Source organism: Quercus lobata, chromosome 8, assembly GCF_001633185.2.
Source record: "Quercus lobata isolate SW786 chromosome 8, ValleyOak3.0 Primary Assembly, whole genome shotgun sequence".
Lineage (NCBI taxonomy): Eukaryota > Viridiplantae > Streptophyta > Magnoliopsida > Fagales > Fagaceae > Quercus > Quercus lobata.
In genome coordinates, this window is record NC_044911.1 from 36040774 (window position 1) to 36063440 (window position 22667).

Consider the following 22667-nt stretch of genomic DNA (forward strand, 5'->3'; position numbering starts at 1 on the left):
GCTTTGATATAGTGTGCCATGCTCTAGTAGCAAGCAGCCAAGCAACACGAGTACAAGCATGAAAGCATGGTTTACGCCATGAAACAGTCACATACACAATATCCTAAATGTAAACGTATGTATGGCTGTATGCATTTGATTTTTTTCAAATAAATACGAGTGTTTTGAGTGGCTATGCTAGTAAACATAAAACATTATCATTACCATGAAATACCACTGAAAAGCTTTTTTGTGTTACAAAGCCAGACAACACTTCTTCTATGGTGCCAAGTACATAGTTAGTGTAAAGAGGAAACTAATCAGTAAGAAAATCCGATTCACAACACACAGTAAAAAGCTGTAAATGAATATTAACCAGCATAAGAGCTGGTTCCTATACAAATATTGTGGGAGAGATGTATGCTCCAGAGAAGCTCACCCGTACATGTATACCATGCACTTCATAAAGAGGGAAGGAAACTAACAAGAACATACAGACAGTGACCAAAATGCAACACCACCAGCATCCTTTTTACACAGAAATATGTCCACCAAGAAGCAAACCCCATTACATTCTTAAAATTTCTTCACTAACCTGTTGCCTCCACATTTTCCAGTTGCGTTCATCACTTTCTACAACATAAATCCAATGCCCTATGGTAAATCAGTATTTGCTATTCACCAGTGAATCATAAATCAATTGATATATAACTAATACTGAAATTCATAAATTAACAAGCTTATGCATTGAAAGGCATATAAATAGAGCATTTGATTTGAAGCACATAACAAAGCAACAGCGAAAATCCAACTCTAGCCAAAAACCAGTTCAATCTGCAAGGACAAAGGACTACTAAAACCTTGTGTCTAAGGTTTTAAAGTTGGAGCATGTTGAAGTTCTGAATGATTTATTGTTGGAAAGAATTCCACATAGATGAAAAACTAGGGGAGAATAATCCTCTTATTTCTAACAAGCCCCCAGGAAAAAATAAAAGGGGAGAGAGAGAGAGAGAGAGAGCACAAAATGTTCTTCTAGCTGAGTCAGTGTATCTCATAATAACAGTATAACTTCAAACAGCGGTTGTTAAAAAGGAGGATGAACAAGGATATGTTAGCATAAATTATTGACAGAAAAAATTCAATTATGCATCACCTGAGCCCAGAAGGAAATTTCCACTGCACTGGACATACATTAAACATCTGCTGACACATGCAAGAATAGCAATAGTTAGTAAAAAAAAATAGTTAAAAACCTTTAAAAAGTAGTACTTTAATCTTCAATCCTTTACAATTGAGACAAATTATTTTGTCACATTATATATGTCACCCTTTAATATTAGATTAGCGGTAATTAAAATGAGACAACATCAATAATGACTCCACCAGTGATACCAAATGTGTTGGTGAAGTCAAGTCCACTGGCGTCCCTGGACATCAGAGATACACTAGGCATTGCAGAAGAGACACAGTCAAGCCAATCCCAGAAAAGTCAACTCCAGGTCAAGTTATCCTATCATTGTTACATAATCTTCAATGCATATCTTATCCAACTTCAGTTCAAATCATGAAACTATTCTATTTGGAACATAATTATAGAGTTCCAGTATACCCGAATTATTTAATTTATAATATAATTTTACAGAATAACAGAATTGAAAAATGAATTATTAGCAACTCATCTTCTTGATGCAACTTTTGTCACAATCAGAAATGATCATAAGAGGGGAAAAGAGAAACTTTCTTATTTTTGATGATTGAGGTATGCGGAAGCACAATAAATGACCAGGGCTGTTGGCGGAAAGCTCCCAAAAAAAGAAACAATCAAGAAAAATTTAAGTCACCACAGTAGAGAAACTAAAAATGAAGAGTAAAACAGTTGGCTCATCTGACATCTTTAGTAAAGCCATCTGTGCCGAAACTGCTAATTTTCTCTCTTCTTGTCCAAAAATAAGCATCCTTGAGGCTTGCACCACCCCATCCCCACGAATAGATATTTCCCAGCCCATCCCATCCTACCACTCATAAGTCATAACTATTACACTTCAACATCCTCAAATCAACTTCTTTACAAATCAAAGTGTAGCTTATTAATCAGTGGCAATATTAACCAAAACAAATACTCAACCTTTGGTAACGATAAATTCATTTTATTACCAGTTAAAGAAATAATTGAGAGTATGACTTCTTATAGAATAAAATGGAGGAAAAAAACATATATAACTACCTTAAACTAATTTGATAAGGATGCATAGCCGACCCCAATAAATTTGAAACTAAAAGCTTTGTTGTTATTGTAGTATTATCATATTCAATCACACAAATCACCCCCATAAAACCATTAGGATTCAACCACACCACACTAAACCAAATAATGTACAGAGTCATTTTAACTTATTACTACACGCCAATAGCTTGTAGCTCAACAAAACACATCCTCGTGTTTCCAACAGAAGCATTCAGATTAAATCCCCCTCCCCTATTGTAAGTATCGAATTTATCCAAAATATATAACTGATTCCCACTACATATCACCGCCATATAAAAACCGTTGGCACTTGCCCAACTAAACCTTAACCCGTGATAAGCTACCAATTTCTCCTTAAACCTCAAAAACCCGTCAGTGAAACAGTAATTTTAATCTAATAACCGCGCGATAAAATACTAAAAAGTGTGACTTAAAACTGTAATTTTAGAAAAGTAATAATAATAAAAAAATAAAAAAATTCCGATACCTTTGGGATGGTCGTCCGGGGCGTCGTGGTAGTCGTGGTCGTTGTCTTCCTCCTCAGCCTCAGGAACAGGGTGGAGTTCAACGACCTCGTCACCAATAATGATGTTCTTGTCTGCCACGTCAGCGGAAGAGTTATTGTCATCGGGATAACGGACCACAACAACAGGGCAGACACAGTGATGTACACAGTAATCGCTGACGCTGCCGAGACGCGCCTTGGTGGAGCGTTTGGAGGACGCGCCGAAGCCACGGCTGCCCATGATAACAGTGCTGAGCCCGAGCCTCTCGACCTCGAGGCAGAGCCGCTCCTTCATGTCGTGGTCCTTCACGATGTGGATTTTGAAGGGGATTTGAGCCTGGACCAAGGGCTGAGCCAGCGAGTTGGCCTTAGAAGTCGTGAAATTGTCCAACTCGTCCTCGAGCTTCCGCTGCTGGGACTCGGTGTCGAGGGCAGAATCGGGATTCTGATTTTGATTTTGGGGGGGAATGGAGGAGCAGCCCCAGTCGGCGCCGTAGAGGACGCAGGTGGGGCGGACGTGGAGGAGGATGACGTGGTCGCTTGGGCGGAGGTAGTTCTCGACGGCCCATTTGACGGCGTAGGCACTCTCGTCGCTTAAGTCGACGGCGATCGCGATCTTGCGGTGTGGGTGGGTCACCGTTAGGGACGTCATCACGGAAGTGGTGCTTTTGTGAGGTTTTGACCGGTGGAAAAGGTTGTGTTGTGTTGTGCCGTGCGTGAAGAAAGAATATGAAGAGAGTGAGAAGCTGAGGGAGGTTTAAAAATTAAAATAATTAATTAATTCTCTTCACAACTTTTTTTGTTTTTTTTTTTTTTTCCTACGGCTGATTAATTAATAGTAATAGTTGGTTCCTTTTTCCTAGTAGTTTCTTTACTGCTGCTCAGAAATTAATACATAGTAAAACTGTACTCTGCCGCTGCCTTGGTCTTCCTCCTTACTAGTAGTTAGATTTAAAGGATATTTTTGTCCGCCCAACTCGATGCTTCTTTTCAATTCTCTTTTAACTCAAGCATCATAAAAGCAAAGTTAGAATATTTTAATCATTTGAGTGTACTTCCACTTAATTTTCAAAAGATAGAATTAACATAACTGTACGGAACAACTGAAATTTTAAAAAGTTTTATTTAAAAAAAATTTAGAAAAGAATAAATAAAACTAATTTAAACTATAAAAAAAATAATGTGTAATATTTCATTCTTATCCATGAAGTAATGATTAATTTGACTTAGTTCTTTTAGGTTTCACATAGATTTGTTGTTATCTTGATGTGACGTGTACTTGCTTTTTTCTACGCATGAAAAATATAGGTTGCCTAATGATTTATGCGGCAGAATTAATGGATTTATTACACTAAGATGTTACGAGTTCCACACAAATCCCACAAGTAAATTATCAATCAAAGTTATAATACAAAAAATCACAATAATAATAATAATAATAATAATAATACAAAGATTTGGTAATAAAGAGGAAAACCAATAAAAAAACATCTTTGATAGAACTCCGTGCTAAGAAAATTTTGTTGAAAAATTACTATCGATGTAGAAAATCACTAATTGGGTCACTTGTTCAAAGAAGAGTTGATAGAATGTTGTTTATTCATGCAAGACAAAATCACAACTCAAAGAGCGTTGATGTGGTGTTGAATATTGTCAAAGCGTTAGATAGAGAATTTGGGCATAGATTTGTTGTGCATTGGTTACTACTGGTGCTTGGCATGGTGGTGGTTTGGGGCTTTGGTGTGACTGGTTGGTAGGCTTAGCTGTTTTGGGTTTGTTTAACAATGAGAGTTGTTTGGAACATTTTATTTTGTAGGTGGTTAAGCACCTCTGCAAGAACACTAAGTTCCAATAAACAGCATACAAAGGCTTAAAAACACTAGTTCTCAAAAATTGATTGCAAAAGTGAGAGTACAATAGTACTTATTCAATCTGTCCTACATGTCAAACTAACATTGGTTACATCTCATACAAGTAACTAATTCATTAACAAGACTAATTGAGATAAGGTAGACTGCCATATAACCAAATTAAGTCTTCCAGATCAGACTCCTGGAAGGTCATTGTGTATTTCACTAATTCTAAATGTTTCTTCCAACTGTTCACAGCCCATGGAACAGAACCTCCAGGATTGAGTGTTTAGACTACAAATACTTTAATATCATGATGAGAAACAATCTCTCAAATCTTGCTCCCTTTTCTTATGAAACAAAACTTATTGTTTAAAATAAAAATAAAAATCAATCATGAAGAAAGAGTCCATTCTGAGATAGCGAAGAGATAAGATCCGAATTAATTTTAATTGTTTCTTTTATCCTATCAAGCTTTAAGATGAGAATGTAAAGTCATATTAAGTATTTTAGTTAAAAGATTCCATTATTACTTAATTATTATCAATTAGAATTAATTATACCAAACAAGTTTTTTTATCAATTGAGTGAATCGTACTTCGGTACTTGTGTATAGGATGAATCCATACCTAAGTAGTAGTCAATTTTGATTGAATGATGACTGTGGATAATAATTAATGTTCTCCCTTAGTTTAACAATATTATACCTTATATTAGCAATATATATAATTATATATATATATATATATATATATATATTATACCTTATTCATTGGGAAAAAAAACAATATTATATCTGATAAAAATCTAAAAATTTAAAGAAAAAGAAAAATAATTTTCAAATAATTAATTTGTATGGACAAGTGTACGTAAGTTTGAGTTTCCAACTTTGAAGGAGACCATTTATTAGAAAGTGACCAAAGAGAAAGGTAGGAGGAGAAAGCAAAATATGTAGAAACTCCAAAGCAAGCCAAAACAGTGTAGGTCTATTTTTGTATTTATTTTGAGTCATGATGTTGAAGAACAAGACATAACAGTGGGCTTTGTTGGATGCTATCTGGCGGTGACTAGTCTCCAAGGGGCTATCAAAGTATGAATATGATCTATTATTTAGCTGGGCATAGCTGCAAATGTACGCAGTTGTGTCCATATTCAGCTGGTCACTTATCAAACTCCAGTCTCTTTTTTTAGTTTTTAGTGACCATGGGACAAAAGCACTGTTCCTAAGCAAGGGAAAAAGTACCTGGACGATTTCATGCTTTGGGACGCACATAAAAATATCGCTATTTCATGTGTGTGACATGGTGGATTGTCATTTTGTTTTAGATGAGAGTACAAAACCAATTAATTCACACATTATTTTGATAAAGCTCTGGACAAATTGGGTGGGTCCTCAGGGTCGTCATCACGGAGTGGCACTCTTGACCTTAGATGAGCTGTTTTGATTGGGAAGGGTGTGTGAAGAATGTGAATTTAATAGAGAAAGCTTGGCAGAGCCATCCACCCAAAATTTTGAATTTTTCTTTTATATAAAAATTAATTATAAGATTTATATTCTTAGCTTTGCCCCCAAAATTATATGAGCCTTTTTTCAAAAGGAAAAAAAAAGGTGATAAATTTTTTAAATAAATTTTAATATTCAAGGGCTTGCAAGTTGCAACTTTTAAGAAAGTATTAGTTTGGGTTGCACGAGCAAGGCACGTGTTGCTCTTTTTGCGAGAAAATTAAGATGTAATTTTTTTTGGAAAAAGTACAAAGTTATGTATTTAAATTTAAAATAGTTTTTTAACCTATGAATATCTATTTACTATGATAATTTCTTAGAATCTATTTGCTAAATGTAATATCTCTCTTCTAAAAAATTATACTAAGAGTGCGTTTGGATTGGGCATTTTTTGCCCAATCCGCGTTTGTGTTTTTCAGTTTTTTTTTTTTTTTTTTTTTTTTTTTTTTTTTTTTTCACGCGATTTTCCCACAAGCGGCTACTGTTCATGCACTGTTCAATGAACAGTAGCCGCAAACTTTGACTTTTCAAATTTTTTTGGACCAATCACAGCACATCGTGTACTGTTCACGGACCCACAAATTTCACTTTTCAGCAACTTTTTCATTAAAAATGGGTCCCACGATACTATTCACACATTTAAAAATTATTTCGTTACAGTGTTTTTCAGTTTTCAGTTTCAGTTTTCAGTTTTCAGCTGTATCCAAACGGACCCTAAGAATGATAATGAATTTCATTATCTTTCAACAATAAACAACTAAATTTTGATAAGACATTGTAACAATATATAAAATTTTGCAATGAATGATAATTGTACGGCACCTAGCGTCCAAGTTCATTTGGGCCTTGGGCCATCAATTAATGATATGGGCCGGGGTTCAACCTTCTCACCAACAAAAGCCCCAGTCTAAGCCCACAATAACTACTAGTCTAAACCGGGTGTTGTCTGAATACTTAGAAAAACGGATTGCGAATGCCCCGCTCGCATGTTGCTCGGGAAACCATTTCCTAGCTCTATACACGTGCCCGGTCATATCGTCATTTAAGTGCTTGGTAGAACCTTAGGAAACTCTGCTGCCGAACACATTTGCTACAGTGGGAACTATTTCCAAAGTCACTCGTACCTAAAAACCCACCTAAGTTTATCGACATTGGACCTTTCTTTGCACTAAGGGAGAAGATAATGATAATCACCCTATTAACAAGGGCTATAGATAGGAGAAACGAATGAATGGGAAGGGGATGCAATTTTAGGAAAAGAAAAGAGAGAGAAAGAGAGGATTTGAGAAGAAGAGAACATAGAGAAATACAGGGAAGTGCCCCCATTGGGTCCCTAAGCCTATAACAATCCAAAGTAGGATACCCAGACCCAGCACACAAATAGATTGTGAGCCCAAACAGTAGTTTGGCCCAGCAAGCTCATCTTTGGAGCCTACAATAATATATGCTACAATTGAAACTCTTAATCAAATGAAATACTTGCAATCATCTACAATGAAGATTTTGTTATCCATGCACACTTCTCTCTTTATTTTCTTATTTTATGAGCATAACTATGATGTTTAACTTACTTAATTTTTAATATGAAAAACCATTTTAAGCAAGAAAATAAATTTAAAAAGAACAAGATAACAAATGACACATGCCATTAAAGTTCCATTAGATAAAATTATATGTATAGAAGATTTAAACTTAATAAATTAGGGTCCTCTAAGCAACAAATAAAACACCATATATTACCATTCTCACTTTCCAAGCATGACTATTGTGGGGGCCAATTAATTAGGAAGTATTGTTAAAGCAGTAGTAACTAGGCCTATGGCCCTATTCGAGGACGTTAGACCATCCGAGGAGGCCCAAATAAGGCTGTGGGGAGAATAAAATGAAAAGAGGAGTAGAGACAATGTAAGATGGGTCCAATAAGCGTGCGAGGACAAATGCCTTCTCGACAACATGTGTTCGAGTTAAATCTGAGTGCCATATAATCACGGACTTACTTCGGAGTTATATCACAACTAAGGATGGGACATTGGACTAGGGATAAGAAAAGAAAGGTAAACAAATATCTTCAAAAGCTGTTACCTCCGCATTAAATGCCTCTTAACCAACTCTCTGGCCGCATTAATGTGGAAGTGATGCCTGAACAGTGATCAAGTAGCCTTCCAGCTATAGGTTGATGGTTCTAGGAGGTGCTGGATGGGACAGGAAGGAATCCCCTGAATCTAACCTACACGTGTGTGGTAAGGATGACACCAAGATTGTAATATATAACGTGAAAAGATGTACTGAGAATAGGGGAGATTAGAACTTTTGTACAATTGGATTTTCGACAAAACCGTATGATACAAATTACTTAAGCTATTCCGAAGATAGATTTCTAGTTGTACTTGTGTCAAACTGCCTTGAAACATTAAATCTAATCGTTTTTCTTCTGGAATAGATCTAATTCTTCTATCCACACTCTACAAATTTATTGTTTGGGCCGTTAGCATTTTAGCCCAATCCGATTTTGGGACCAATCCAATTTCAATCCTTACAACTATCACATAAAATTCAAAATACATGAAGAAAAATTTTGGAACGTTAAAATTCAGTGCAGTGTATTTTAGACATTTTCATGATAGAATATTTTAGAAATCATAAGATTTCTTTAGGGTTTATCTAAGATTGTGACAATTGGGGTATCTGCTACTTTACAAAATATGAAGGAGGAAAATTTTCAACTTCAGTTTAGGGAAGGAATGAAACTACCCCAAATATAAAGGGTGAAAGTGCTTTTTTTGCCTCTTGTGTGTGTGTGTGTGTGTGTGTGTGAAAAACTATATATATATATATATATGTGTGTGTGTGTGTGTGTGTGTGTGTGTGTGTGTGTGTGTGTGTGTGTGTTTTTAACATTAAACAATGTGTTAAAGAAAAAAAAGGTAGTCCAAGAAAACTGTGCATAAAACAATGAATTTTTGACTTAACAAATTGACTAATAATTAAAAAAAAAAAAAAAAAAGTCTAGCAACATGACCAAATTTCACGATATTTTTACAATACCTTTATTTTTAGCTATGGTGGGTTCTAGTCTAATATTTTATTTTAGAGTAATGGTATATTCACAATATTTTCACAACAAATTTTAGGTGGTAAATTGTTATTGGTTTTAAATTGTGCATTTAAAAAACAAACAAAAAGACAATTAAGAAAATTGTGCTTGAAACAGTGAATTTTGGCTTACCAAATTTTACTAAACCAAAAAAGAAGTTAGGAACACCAAAAAAAAAAAAAAAAAAAAAAAAACAAACATTTTCACGATATCTTTTATTTCTAGTTGTGGTAGGTCTCGGTTTGATATTTTTTTTTTTACGTCCACAATAATTTCATGACAAATCTGAAGTGTTAAATTGCTACTGGTTTTAAACTAAAACCACCACTTCAAATTTTGTATTAAAAAAAAAAAAAAAAAACCAGCACAAGAAAAGTATGTGTGAAATAATGAATTTTGACTCACCCAAATTGACTAAAAAAAAAAAAAAAAAAAATCTAGGAACACAACAAAATGTCATAATATTTTCAGCTATCATAGGTCCTGATATGATATTTTATTATTTTATTTTAGAGAAATTTTACCTCCACAACATTTTCATAACAAATTTTCGATGACAAATTTAAATCGGTTTTAAGCCAAACCCATTATTGATATCACTTTTTTATCCATCAATAATATTTTGTCATTTAGAATTTGTTATGAAATTATTGTGAAAATATTGTAAACTTAGCATTTTTTTATATTTTATTTTGATCTATATGGAACTGAGATCTCAGCAATTGTAAAAATATTGTGATAACAATAAGATGTTATAATATTTTCACAACACATTTATTTTCAGTTGTGGTTGGTCCCAATCTAATATTTTATTATTTTATTTTGAATTATAAGAAATATAATTGTGAAAATATTGTAAGAATATTTTGAGTTAGTGTAGCAATGTTGTGTCTGCACATATAAATATTTAAAATAAAAAAAGAAAAAGAGCACAAACTAAAACATTGGCATACTATGGGAAAAAAAAATGAAAAAGAAAAGAAAAGGGCTAGCTCAAGCAAAACGGTGAGTTTTGCCTCATCCAATTGAATAAACCAAAAATTACTATAAATTAAGGCTATTGGCACTTTTTATATAGTCAGTAGAAACGTGATATCATAAATAAGAATAAAATTATTAAGTTTAAATTATACACAATATAAATGTATAATTTTCATTCTTTTTTTAGTCAAAAAAATGATATCTACTGAGCATTGTATGGTTCTAAGTCTTTGAAATTCTTATATGACAATTTAAAATGCATCAAATTAATAAGTTCAAAATATAAATTGAATCCATAATCTTCCTATCATGTTGGTTTGTTCCTTTCTTAAAAAATATGGTATTTTTCACTAACATTTAAGTAAACTCGTATGTATATATTTATGCATTATATATATATATATATATATATAAAATTTTTGTATTAAAATTTCGGCCTCAAGCAACAAATCCTAACTCGTAACTCCAACCCTAAACTGGGGAGGTCTTCTTCTTCTCTTTCTTTCTTATTGAGTTCATGTATTTGACTACTCTCAAAAAGTAATAGTATTTAGAAAAGAGAGGAAAAAAAAGTTAATAGTAAAAGCATAGTAGACTCCCTAATCCCTAATTGTTAACTAGTTACATTTATGGAATTTTTTTATTCTGCCCAACCGCAAGCCCCAAGCCTAGCTTGATACTTCTTTTTATTTTATCTTTTTAAACTCAAGGATAAGAAAAAGTTGGAATATTAATAATTGAGTGTACTTAATAAGACTACAATATATCAATTATGATGATCTATTTTGATTAGGATGACTAAATGAAAATTTAAGCTAACAATTAAACTAATGATAATATTAGTTTCTTATGAATTTTTCCACCTACATCATAAACTTTTATGAGTAACTTTTATGAATTTTTCATTTTACTATGTTATGCAACAGTTTAACATAGTAAACGCCACCCAAATCTGACCCAAATGCCGACCCGAACCCACCAAACAACAACCACAACTATCTATTTCTTTTACAGTGAGCAAACTATGATTTACAAGGGATTTGAGTTGAGAGAGAAGATAGGTTTGGAGTGTGAAAAGGGCTGAGGGAGAAGGGAGAAGGGAGAAGGGAGAGAGTACATAGAGAACAGAAAGAGAGAGAAAAAAAGGAATAAAATATATTATTTTTTGTTTGCATCTAATGAACAGTTGGTTGTAAATATAAACACTTTTACTGTTCACAGATGCTTAAAAATTTTGCATTCCCATACTCGGATGTAACTCTATTTTTGGGTCCTGGTTGCTAAAATAGCAAATGTTTTTTTTTTTACACCCCCCATAGTGCTCTAACAATTAAACTATGGACAAAATTTAGGTATAATACCTTAGGTGCTATTTTTTAGGTTATTTTCTTAAGATTCAGTTATGTGGCTACTTAACTAAAATATATACTTCCATCCCATGAGAAAAAATTCACATGGCAAAATCTTAAAAGGAGAATCTAAGGAATAATATCTAAGTACTGTACTTAAGTCTTGTCCTAAAACTATAATTTCCACCTGGTCACAACCACACTCCAAAAAAAAGAAAAAAGAAAACAAAAAAAAGAAATAGAGTTCTCACTTGTAAACAACGTCGTAGACTTCCATTCCCAATTCCCCATCGCCCCATCCCTCCCCCTATTTATAAAATCCAAAAACGCTTAAAATTCAAAAAACAACCAATTTCGCCGCCCAAAGCCAAAACAACAGAAACCTCTCTCTCTCTCTCTCTCTCTCTCTCTCTCTCACATAGAGATTCTATGGAAATGGAGAAGGGTTTGATATCGGTGGACAGGTGGATAGGGCACAGCCAGGTGTACTTCTTGACACACCTGCATTCGGACCACGCCCATGGGTTATCCTCTAGTTGGGCCAAGGGTCCAATCTTTTGCTCCCGACTCACCGCTAAGCTCTTCCCCTTCCTCTAGTTCTTCTTCCACTCTTCAAGTCATGCCCATCGACGCTCACCATTGTCCTGGTAATATCATACTATATTTACATTGCTCCCCAATTGTTTCCTTCATCTTTTCAAACCAACATTCTTCTCTAGCTTAATTTTTAGCTAAACAAAATTTCCATGTTATTTGTGCCAGTAAGTATACATTCATTAGACACTGTAACTTGCATCCAATTGGAAACTGTTCATTTTCCTGCAAACCCAGTTTTAATTACATCAATGTCATTACATTCCTATTCTAATTAAATTTGTTCGTTGAATGTTCAAAATGTGTGTAAAACACGCTTAAACGTTTAGACTTCAAAATTACAAATTACCAATTCAAGTTTATCAACAAACAATGTACGTGCGGAAAATGTAAATAAGCTAAAACAGAATTGATAACATAATTTAAACCAAATAAAATCACATCCATAGCAAAAATTAAATGACAAAGATTAAGGGAAGAGAGATGCAAACATAAGGACAACACATCAATGTGTTATTGAAGAGGAAACCAAAGTCTTCAACGTAAAACCTTTCCGCCGCCCTCCAAGCAGTTAATAATCCACTAGAGAATCAAATTGGCATACATGAACAGTAGAAGACCCTCCAAGCCTAATCTACCTAGTGTACCTAAGCCCTCCAAGCTCCTACTCAAATGAGGTTATGCCAAACTTTTGTCTTCTCTAACTTACCGGATTCTGCTATAACCCATAGCATCAATCAATATCAATTAGTCCCTTCCTAACTGCTTCCCAAGTACCAAATAGATTCCTTAAATATATGGATATGGTGAGAAAAGGTTTTGGCTAATGTACCTCTCAAGGATTTAACAATGGAGAGGGTGAGAGTTGAGGAATTTGAAAAGTCACTATGTAAAGATTGTGGATAAGTCAATCTTGTTTTTCTCTAGGGTTTCTCTTTCAAAATTCTCTCTGGAAGTTCTCAATATTTCATGGGTATAAGGGGTATTTATACTGGATTGAGAAAGGAATGTGAATAGTCAGTTTTTCCCAAATAGAGTGGATTGGCGACTTGGCCTCGCGACTTGATTGAGTCACGGGTCCAAGCCGCGAGTTAACTGAATGGCCAGTCTGGTATTTTTGTCCTGTAGTGCTACAGCTGGCATGACAGTTCAGCTTCTCTGCATGCTTCACTCATAGGGGTGTGCATGGGTCGGGTTGGGTCGAGTTAAAGAGATTTTTTTGACTTAACCCACCATGGTGGGTCAAAAAAAATTCAACCCAACCCAGTTCATCACCAAAGTCCAACCCAAACTACATGGGTCGGGTAGAACCCATGGGTTTGAGAAATTTTTATTATTATTATTAAATTGAGTAGAAAAAATTATTATTATTAATATATTAAAAAAACTTAAAGATTAGTATCAATATAACTCCTTAAAGGCAAATAACACTAATGACTAAACAACAATAGTAATTTATTAAGATTTATGTGAACTAATTTGCTTTTATATAAGATAGGAAGAACTGGTTATTTAAAAAAATTTATTAATTATATAATATATAATATATAATATATATACATATATATATATATATATATATATTAAATTAGTATTAGTAAGAGGAATCGAGGAAATGCTGTTTTACAGCTGTTTTTTTTTTTAAATTATTAAATATATAATATATTTTAATTATGGGTGGGTTGGGTCGGGTTTGTAATTTTATGACCTAAACCCAACCCGACCCACTATATATATATATATATATATATATTTTTTTGGTAACCCAACCTAACCCACCAAGTCTTAAAAACCGACCCAACCCGGTGGGTCGGGTTGGGTCGGGTTTGGTGGGCCGGTGGGTTTTTTGTACACCGCTATTCACTCGTGTGCATCATCTGGCGGCTTGCCAGTCGCAAGCCACTCACAAGATCCAGTCGCAAGTCACTGCTTCAGTGCACATTCTTGAGCATTTCTTCACATTCTTGATCATTTCTTCACACTCTCATACACACTACCTTTACATAATTCCTACCTAAATATATGGTTTCTAAGTGCTGAATTACAAACAAATTGGTACGGAATAAAGCCAACAAAATGGTTGATTAAATTCAACCTTACAATCTCTACCTTTGATTATTTCGTGACAAAACCCTAAAACAAACTCTAGACTTAACATTTGAGTTGGGAACAGTTGAACAAAACTCTTTCACATCTAACTCTAGAATCTATGAAGCTCTTGAACTATAAGAACAAGTATCTCCTGAAAACACAACACAATATGATCATTGTATGCAGAAAACTTGTAATGCATATGGTGCAAGCACAATGCGATTAAGCAAAAATAGAATTAAGGAATAAACCATGACTTGACCAAAAAAAAAAAAATCACTATAAATAGTGACCATAATGCTTATTTACACCAGGAATGAACATCTGGACATGCAAGCTAATAAGTTCAAAGTAAAGTATTATTTGCATGTCCAACACTCAACCGATACATAAACACTAGGTAAATGCATCAAAGGTAAAAATCCAACAAAGGGCACAAATGTGATGTACTTAAAGAAAATGCATAACATTTAACAACAAGTACAAAGCTACAAAGCATGGGTACAAAATAAAAACGTTTTAAATAGCTAAGCATAATCATGAACTATGAGCGAAGCCAACACATAGTTAATATAACACAAAGCTCTTTCTCTCTTTCTCCCCCTATCATATCACTCCCCTTATCATGAATCATAGGAGCTGTGATGAACTTGGAATATATATACCTGTAACCTGAAACACTTGCACAAAACACATTAGACCCTCAAGTAAATTGCGATCAAATAAACATGATGTGCAACATGTGAGCAACTTGATCATATACCAAAACAGTCATATAGAAGTGACTACAATGATCACATAGCAAAGTAAATGATCATCCGAACATGCATTCAATGAAGCATAATAGCATAAGGATGTATGCATGTTCAACACACAAACCCGATGCAATGAGAACACCAAAGCATAGACATAAAGAGAAACAAACAAAACAAAATTTTCTTGTTAATACAATGTCTTCTCCTCCTTGGTATGTGCATTTCCCTTAAGGAATAACTCTCCCCCTACACATATGCATGAGAAATAGAATTTCTACACTAGAGTCATATAGAAATGACAAAAACTCTCCGATATACTATACTAGAGTATACTCTCTCCCTTTTTGTCAGGAATAGACAAGGGGTCAAGGAGAATTGAGGGCAAGAGATAAAGGTACGAATAATGATAATGATGCATGGAGGATGTGAGATTAATGAGAAAATGAAGCTTAAACAAAAGACAAAACAAAATGTTACAAAGCATAAAGTAAACAAGACATGCTAGGATGAAGAAATAAGATATAGACCAATGCATGACAAAGGTAGCAAAGGTGTGTGTAAGAAGTGGTTATGTGCAATACAAGACCAAAGCATTGAAAATGCACATGTGGGGCAAGGTATGTAAAATACACAACCAATGAACCAAACATGATCCTAGTAAGGAAATATGAGAAACTCCAAAGTTTGGTACTCATGGGAGTCCAAACAAGTGAGAAAATGCCTAAGAGACATTTTATCAAACACCTAGTGTGCACACTATGAACAACAATGTGAAACAATGCATGAACATTATGAAATCCACCCTTAAAACTTGTTCTTTTTGCCATAAGGAGCCAACATCTAAAGCAAATCATCAAAAGAAACCAATCCCATAACAAAATTTGACAAAAAATTAAGTTTTTCTAACCCCTATGATGAAAATCCTAATCAAGAGCACAAAACTCTGCAAAACATAATCTAAGGATCCAAATTAATGAAAAGAGTTTAAAATTGTCTTAGAGATGTTAATGGAATGAAAAACCATTCAAATTGATTGGGTTTTGATGTAAAAATATTGAAATAGGAGTTTTAGAGAGGATGTGAGAGGTTTAAAACAGGTTTCCCACGAAATGCCTTTTAAAAAGCTATTTCTGGGCGTTTCGCTACTGAGTGAGTCGTGAAAGCTTCTAGATGAACTCGCGACTGGAGTTTTGCAACTAGCAAGTCGTGAGATGCGTCATGAAAAACTCTGACACCTGTTTTTCAGCATAGAACATGTTTAAACTATGAAAAACAATGTAAGCACAAAATATGAATACAAATAGTGATAAAAATCACTTCCAAATACAAGACCAAAGCATTGAAAATGCACATATGGGGCAAGGTGTGTAAAATACACAACCAATGAACCAAACATGATCCTGGTGAGGAAACATGTGAAACCCCAAAGTTTGGTACTCATCAGAGTCTAAACAAGTGAAAAAATGCCTAAGAGGCATTTTATCAAACACCTAGTGTGCATACTATGAACAACAATGTAAAACAATGCATGAACATTATGAAATCCACCCTTAAAACATGTTCTTTTTGCCACAAGGAGTCAACATCCAAAACAAATCATCAAAAGAAACCAATCTCAAACAAAAATTTGACAAAAAATAAATTTTCCCAAACCCTATGATGAAAATCTCAACCAAAAGCATAAAACTCTTCAAAATATAATCTAAGGATCCAAATCAATGAAAAGAGTTTAAAATTACCCTATAGATGTTAATGGAATGAAAAACCATTCAAATTGATTGAGTTTTGATATAAAAATATTGAAAGAAGGGTTTTAAAGAGGATGGAAGAGGTTTAAAACAGGTTTCCCACGAAAAGCCCTTTCACGAAAAGCCTTTTAAAAAGCTATTTCTGGGCATTTCACAACTGAGCGAGTAACGAGCGAGTCATGAAAGCTTTCAGATGAACTCGCGATTGGGGTTTCGTGATTGGCAAGTCGTGAAAAATTTCGCGATTGGCGAGTCAGTCGCGAGGTGAGTTGTGAAAAACTTTGACACCTGTTTTTCAGCACAGAACATGTTTAAACTATGAAAAACAATGTAAGCACAAAATATGAATACAAAGAGTGATAAAAATCACTTCCAAATACATATAAAATAATCAAAATTTTTTTTGAATTGATCCATATATAGATGAGCATACAACATCACATCTAAACAAGTACAATCGAACAAATGAATAAGACATTCATTGAACATTAGACATGTGTATTGTGTATGTGTATCAAATGTGGAACAGTCCTTAGTCTAGAATGAAACTTTAATGATCAATTCGATCAAGTCATACATAACTAGTACTAAGTTAAGTGGTCTATCTTAATTATAAAAATGAACATATATGACCTCTCACAAGAAAATAATTTCATATCTTTGAAGTTTTTCATTTGACTTCTTTACAATTGATATCATTTGATCTTTTTGAATCAATACATCTCATTTTAGAGATCGATACCTGAAATTTTTGATATTTCAATTTGATGAACAAGCCTTTGGCTTTTTGGGCATCATATATTTTTATATAAATCGCTTTCCTTTTTTCCTAGTAAAATACTAGTATGTGCGACGGCTTTTGTAACTCATTATCTCTTTTCATTTTGAGATTTACATTGGTTGAGTTCTTTAAGCAAAAAAAATAAAAGAATGGGAAGATATATAAGCACAAGTCTACGCATATATCAAAACCAAAATGACTATTGACTAATCATTCATGACAACCTTGAAGATCGATTTACAACAATCATACATAGATGTCAAGATTTTTCCCACAAAGATATAAGTACATAAAGAATAGCTAAACTCGTAAATGCATAAAGTCATTTGTACGAAGGTACAAGGCAAAACTCACATGTGATATGTGCTCAAACATATACGATCAAATTTTTAAAAATTTTCACTTTTTATGTAGTTTTGGATTTTTACTCATACAAAACTAAAACATAAAAGCAAGATCAAAACAAAAACAATGCATATAAAGAAATGCAAGATGCACAAAAAGCATAAAGATATGACATTCAATGAATGAAGAGTCCTACAAAAATTGAAAGAATTAGATCAAGGATTGAAAAGAGTAAAAGCTCAATCATAGGAACCCCTCCTCATCCAAACAGAACGATTGTTTGGAATGAGTGTCTCATGAGAAGTGAGACGAGGGTTGGAAGAATGAGAACCAGAGATGCAGATAGTCAAGGAGTTAAGAGCATTAAATACTTTCTTTAGCAACATGCTATTTTCACTCAAATTCGGTTACTTTTTTTAACATAACTTCTAAAAAGCTCAAGTTTCTCTTTTCTTTTGATTATTTTAAAAGCATGAAACTTAGAGCAATGGGATCTTAGATGACCAAAAGCACCACGATGGTGACACACAATGTGTTTAGGTCCATTAAGCTTTTTGGGAAGGGATCTAGTAACATGGTTTTGTTATCTCTTCAACTTATGACATTGAGGTCTTATATGACCAATTACACCATAATGGTGGCAAGTTGAAACAAACTTAGATCCATCCAAAGTTTTAGGTTGAGACCTAAACGAAGGCTTTGACTTAATAGCCTTTCTCTCCACCTTTTGATTTCTTTTATGTGGAGCAATGTATACTGATTTGTCCTTTGAGGTAGAACACATAATAGGCACAAAATCTGGTACCACAATATGATTGCAATAAATATTTTCATCCCTTTTAGAAATAGGTTCAGCAATCAAACACTTGGCATGCATCTTAAGAGATTCATTTTCACATTTTAGCTCATCAACAAGTTTGTTAGACAAAAATAGTTTAGCATCCAAGTTTATATTCAAACATTCAAACTTTATCAGCTTTCAAGAGAATTTTTAGCAAGTTTCTTATATTTTTGAACCAATTTGTTGGATTCATTGAGCTTAACAATCAAATCATCTTTTTTCACAAAATAACTTGCTCAAATCCTTATTAAGCTTCTTAGCCTTTTTCTTCAAGAGTTTGATGTTAGGAATATCAACAACACCTATAGATTTAAGTAATATGTCATCACAATTATGAGGAATAACACTCATAGAGGCATTTCACAAACACATGGCATGTTACACTCAACAACATCCAAAACATCCATAGAAGCATATAAAACATTATCCATGATAAAACACATAAGGGGTCAAGGATCACATTTAGGTATTTAAACCACAACAAGTGTACCCGCTCTGATACGAATTGAATGCTCAAAATGTTTGTAAAATACCCTTGAACGTTTAGACCCCTAAATTACAAATTACCAATTCAAGCTTATCAATAAACAATGTACGTGAGGAAAATGTAAATAAGCTAAAACAGAATTGATAACATAATCTAAACCAAATAAAATCACATCCACAATAGAAATTAAATGGCAAAGATTAAGCTAAGAGAGATACAAACACAAGGACAACACAGCAATGTGTTATCAAAGAGGAAATTGAAGTCCTTGGCGTAAAACCTTTTCGCCGCCTTTCAAGCGGTCAATAATCCACTAGAGAATCAAGTTAGGATACATAAACAGCAGAAGACCCTCCAAGCCTAATCTACTTAGTGTACCTAAGCCTTCCAAGCTCCTACTCCAACAAGGTTACGCCGAACCTTTGTCTTCTCTAACTTACCGGATTCTGCTATAACCCATAGCATCAACCAATATCAATTAGTCATTTCCTAATTGCTTTCCAAGCACCAAATAGCCTTCTCGCAGATATGGGTATGGTGAGAAAATGTTTTGGCTAATGTACCTCTCAAGGATTTAACAATGGAGAGTGTGAGAGTTGAGGAATTTGAAGAGTCACCATATAAAGATTGTGGATGAATCAATTTTGTTTTTCTCTAGGGTTTCTCTCTCAAAATTCTCTCTAGAACCTCTCAATATTTCGTGGGTATAAGGGGTATTTATACTGGAGTGAGAAAAGAATGCGAAAAATCATTTTTTCCCAAATAGAGTAGATTGGCGACTTGGCCTTGCGACTTGACTGAGTCGCAAGTCCAAGCCGCGAGTTAACTGAATGGCCAGTCTGAACTTTTTGTCCTGTAGTGCTACAGCCAGTATGACAGTTTAGCTTCTCTGCATGCTTCACTCATGTGCATCATTTAGTGGCTTGCTAGCCGTAAGCCACCCGCGAGATCTAATCGCGAGTCCCTACTTCAGTGCACATTCTTGAGCATTTCTACACACTACCCTTATATGATTCCCACCTAAATACAGAGATTCTAAGCGCTGAATTACAAGCAAATTGGCACGGAATAAAGCCAGCAAATGGTTGATTAAATTCAACCTTACATTCGTGGAATCTGGTTGTGGTTTGTAAATATTAAACAGTGCTCGTGAAGATATTATTATAGACTGGTTTTTTTTTTTTAATGGAAGATGTGCTTGAATCTTTTGATTTGTATGGTGAAAACCTTATCCACTGAGAATATATTTGAAACATGGACCTTGTTCTAATTTTGAATCTCATTTGTCCATTGCGAGGTCTTATTCATTTAAATTGCATCATCATAGAAATTGCTTGATAGTACTTTATCCAAACAGGTGCAGTTATGTTCTTGTTTCGTGGGGAGTTTGGCTGCTTGCTTTACACTGGCGATTTTCCGTTGGGAAACAACTAGTAAGAGGCCAGAGATAGGAAGGACCATGCTCTTCAATGCTCTTAAGGATGATGTAGTCAACATCCTTTACTTGGATAACACATACTGCAATCCATCATACGCTTTTCCATCTCGAGCAATTGTTGCCCAACAGGTGCACTTGCGCATTTCTCTGGGATTTCTTTAGTTTTGCTTAGATCGTATGATATAGTTTTACGCATTTCATAAGGGCAAATAACTGAAGAACTAGTGCTACTTCGTTAAACCTTCTGAATACCATTTCGGTTTTGACATATCTTGGTTACAAGCGGCTGTGAATTGCTTGTACAGAATAAATTACTGGTACTCTCTAGTTTAAGATTTTTACATAATTGAGATCTATTCCATAAAATATCTTTCTACTTTTCTCTGAAAAATATCATGATACTAGAAGAAATTTGTTTTACAGTCTAATTATTTGATGGCTGGTTACAGGATATTGACATCATTGTCTCCCATCCTGAACATGACATAATTATTGGGATTGACTCTCTGGGAAAAGAAGACCTTTTGCTTCATATTTCACATGAACTTAAAATATAGGTAAGAGGAAGAGCCATCTTTTTTATTTGTGGATTATTATGATGGTCTCTGTAAAAGAACATGACATACTATTGCGAATATGCGGCTAAGTTGGATTTCCACTTTGGAAATCACTGGAAGAAGACCAAATGATCTAATCTTTGATCATAAATTTATTTCCTTTTGGTTGTTTAAAAATTGACAAAATACCGTGAATTGTTTGGAGAACTTACAGTGTCATTTATCATATGACTGGAAGTCTAAAAGTACACTGATATTCTTACTACTTTTTTCCCTCTACATCAAATTAAGTAGTTAAATGCATATATTTGACACTTTTTTATCTAATTGTTCTTGTTCTTATTTGTTTCCTGTTCATTTGTTCACCCAACTTTGTTGTTTTCTTTATTAAAGATTTGGGTGTGGCCAGAACGCTTGCAAACTATGCATCTTCTTGGGTTCCATGACATATTCACAACCAAGACTTGTCTTACAAGAGTGCGAACTGTTCCTCGTTACAGTTTTAGCTCTGAAACTTTAGAGGGACTAAACACAATGCACCCAACTATAGGTATCATGCCATCTGGTCTTCCATGGCTGGTGAGACCTCTTGAAAATGGTGACAAACTTTTCGGTTCCCTTTTAACTTCTCATTACAACAGAAGCAAATGGAGTGGAAATGGTGGGAACCATACTGAAAAGTCAAATGGAAATTTAGGTTCTGTGGAAAAGTTTCATAAGTACATATATTCTATTCCATACTCAGATCACTCATGCTTTGCAGTTCTCATCTGAGTCCACCACTAACACCATACTTTTACTTACTATATATTATCGATCTATCATATCAACAAGTATAAAAAATTTTGTCAAATTTTTTTTGTTTATAAAATTTCTAAAAAAAAAAAAAAAAAAAGAATTCTACATAGTTTTTGTTAATTAGTAGTATTTTTGCATTTAAAGCAAGATAATCAATTTTCATCCGAGACCTCCGAATACATTAAACCACCCCTGTTATTGTCAGTACAAAGGTATGATCAATATTGCATGTAAAGTTGGATGAAAGTATTCAATTGTAAAGTTTGAAATACCAATGACAATGATTACCAAAAAAAAAAAAATACCAATGACATTTATGGTGCGAGGAGTGTTCTTTTTATGCCTTTTCTCTCTCATATCTCGGAGTATTATAATTTGCATTGCAGAATAAAATTCAGTATGCATTGCGACACATAGGAAGGAGGTAGATCCTTGGTTGTGACTTGTGAGCAGATGTTCTTTAATTTCTTTTGTAGAGAGATTATGTCGAAACCGGACCCATCACAGTGAGTTAACAGACTTGTTTGCCTGCTTAGTCTTTTAAGCACCTCTACATTGTTGTGTAAGAAAAGAAGGCACCATTACATGGCATGGCACATTGCAGATTTGTACAAATAATTGTTTTAGTTGTCACTACATCTTTGTCCATTGTATAATTTGTTTGTTATTGTGCGTAAAGAATGCACCATTAATTGTTTAAAAGCATGGTGCAAAGGTTGTGGAAA

General features: G+C 34.1%; 1 protein-coding gene and 1 pseudogene across 2 annotated transcripts; one reads left to right on the forward strand and one right to left on the reverse strand.

Moving 5' to 3' along the window:
* Window positions 1-178: 178 nt before the first annotated feature.
* On the reverse strand, window positions 179-3585 carry LOC115957733 (universal stress protein PHOS32-like). Of its 2 annotated transcripts, none has more exons than XM_031076049.1 (3): window positions 2712-3585; window positions 1133-1179; window positions 179-612 (listed from the first exon to the last, which is right to left on the reverse strand). In XM_031076049.1, the coding sequence occupies exons 1-2, from the start codon at window positions 3379-3381 to the stop codon at window positions 1172-1174; spliced, it is 678 nt and encodes a 225-aa protein (XP_030931909.1). In that variant the 5' UTR covers window positions 3382-3585; the 3' UTR covers window positions 179-612; window positions 1133-1171. The 2 variants fall into 2 exon arrangements, with proteins under 2 accessions (XP_030931909.1, XP_030931908.1); XM_031076048.1 differs by having other exon boundaries at window positions 1133-1182.
* An 8357-nt stretch (window positions 3586-11942) lies between these two features.
* On the forward strand, window positions 11943-21918 carry LOC115956802 (annotated as a pseudogene).
* The last annotated feature ends 749 nt before the right edge of the window (window positions 21919-22667 follow it).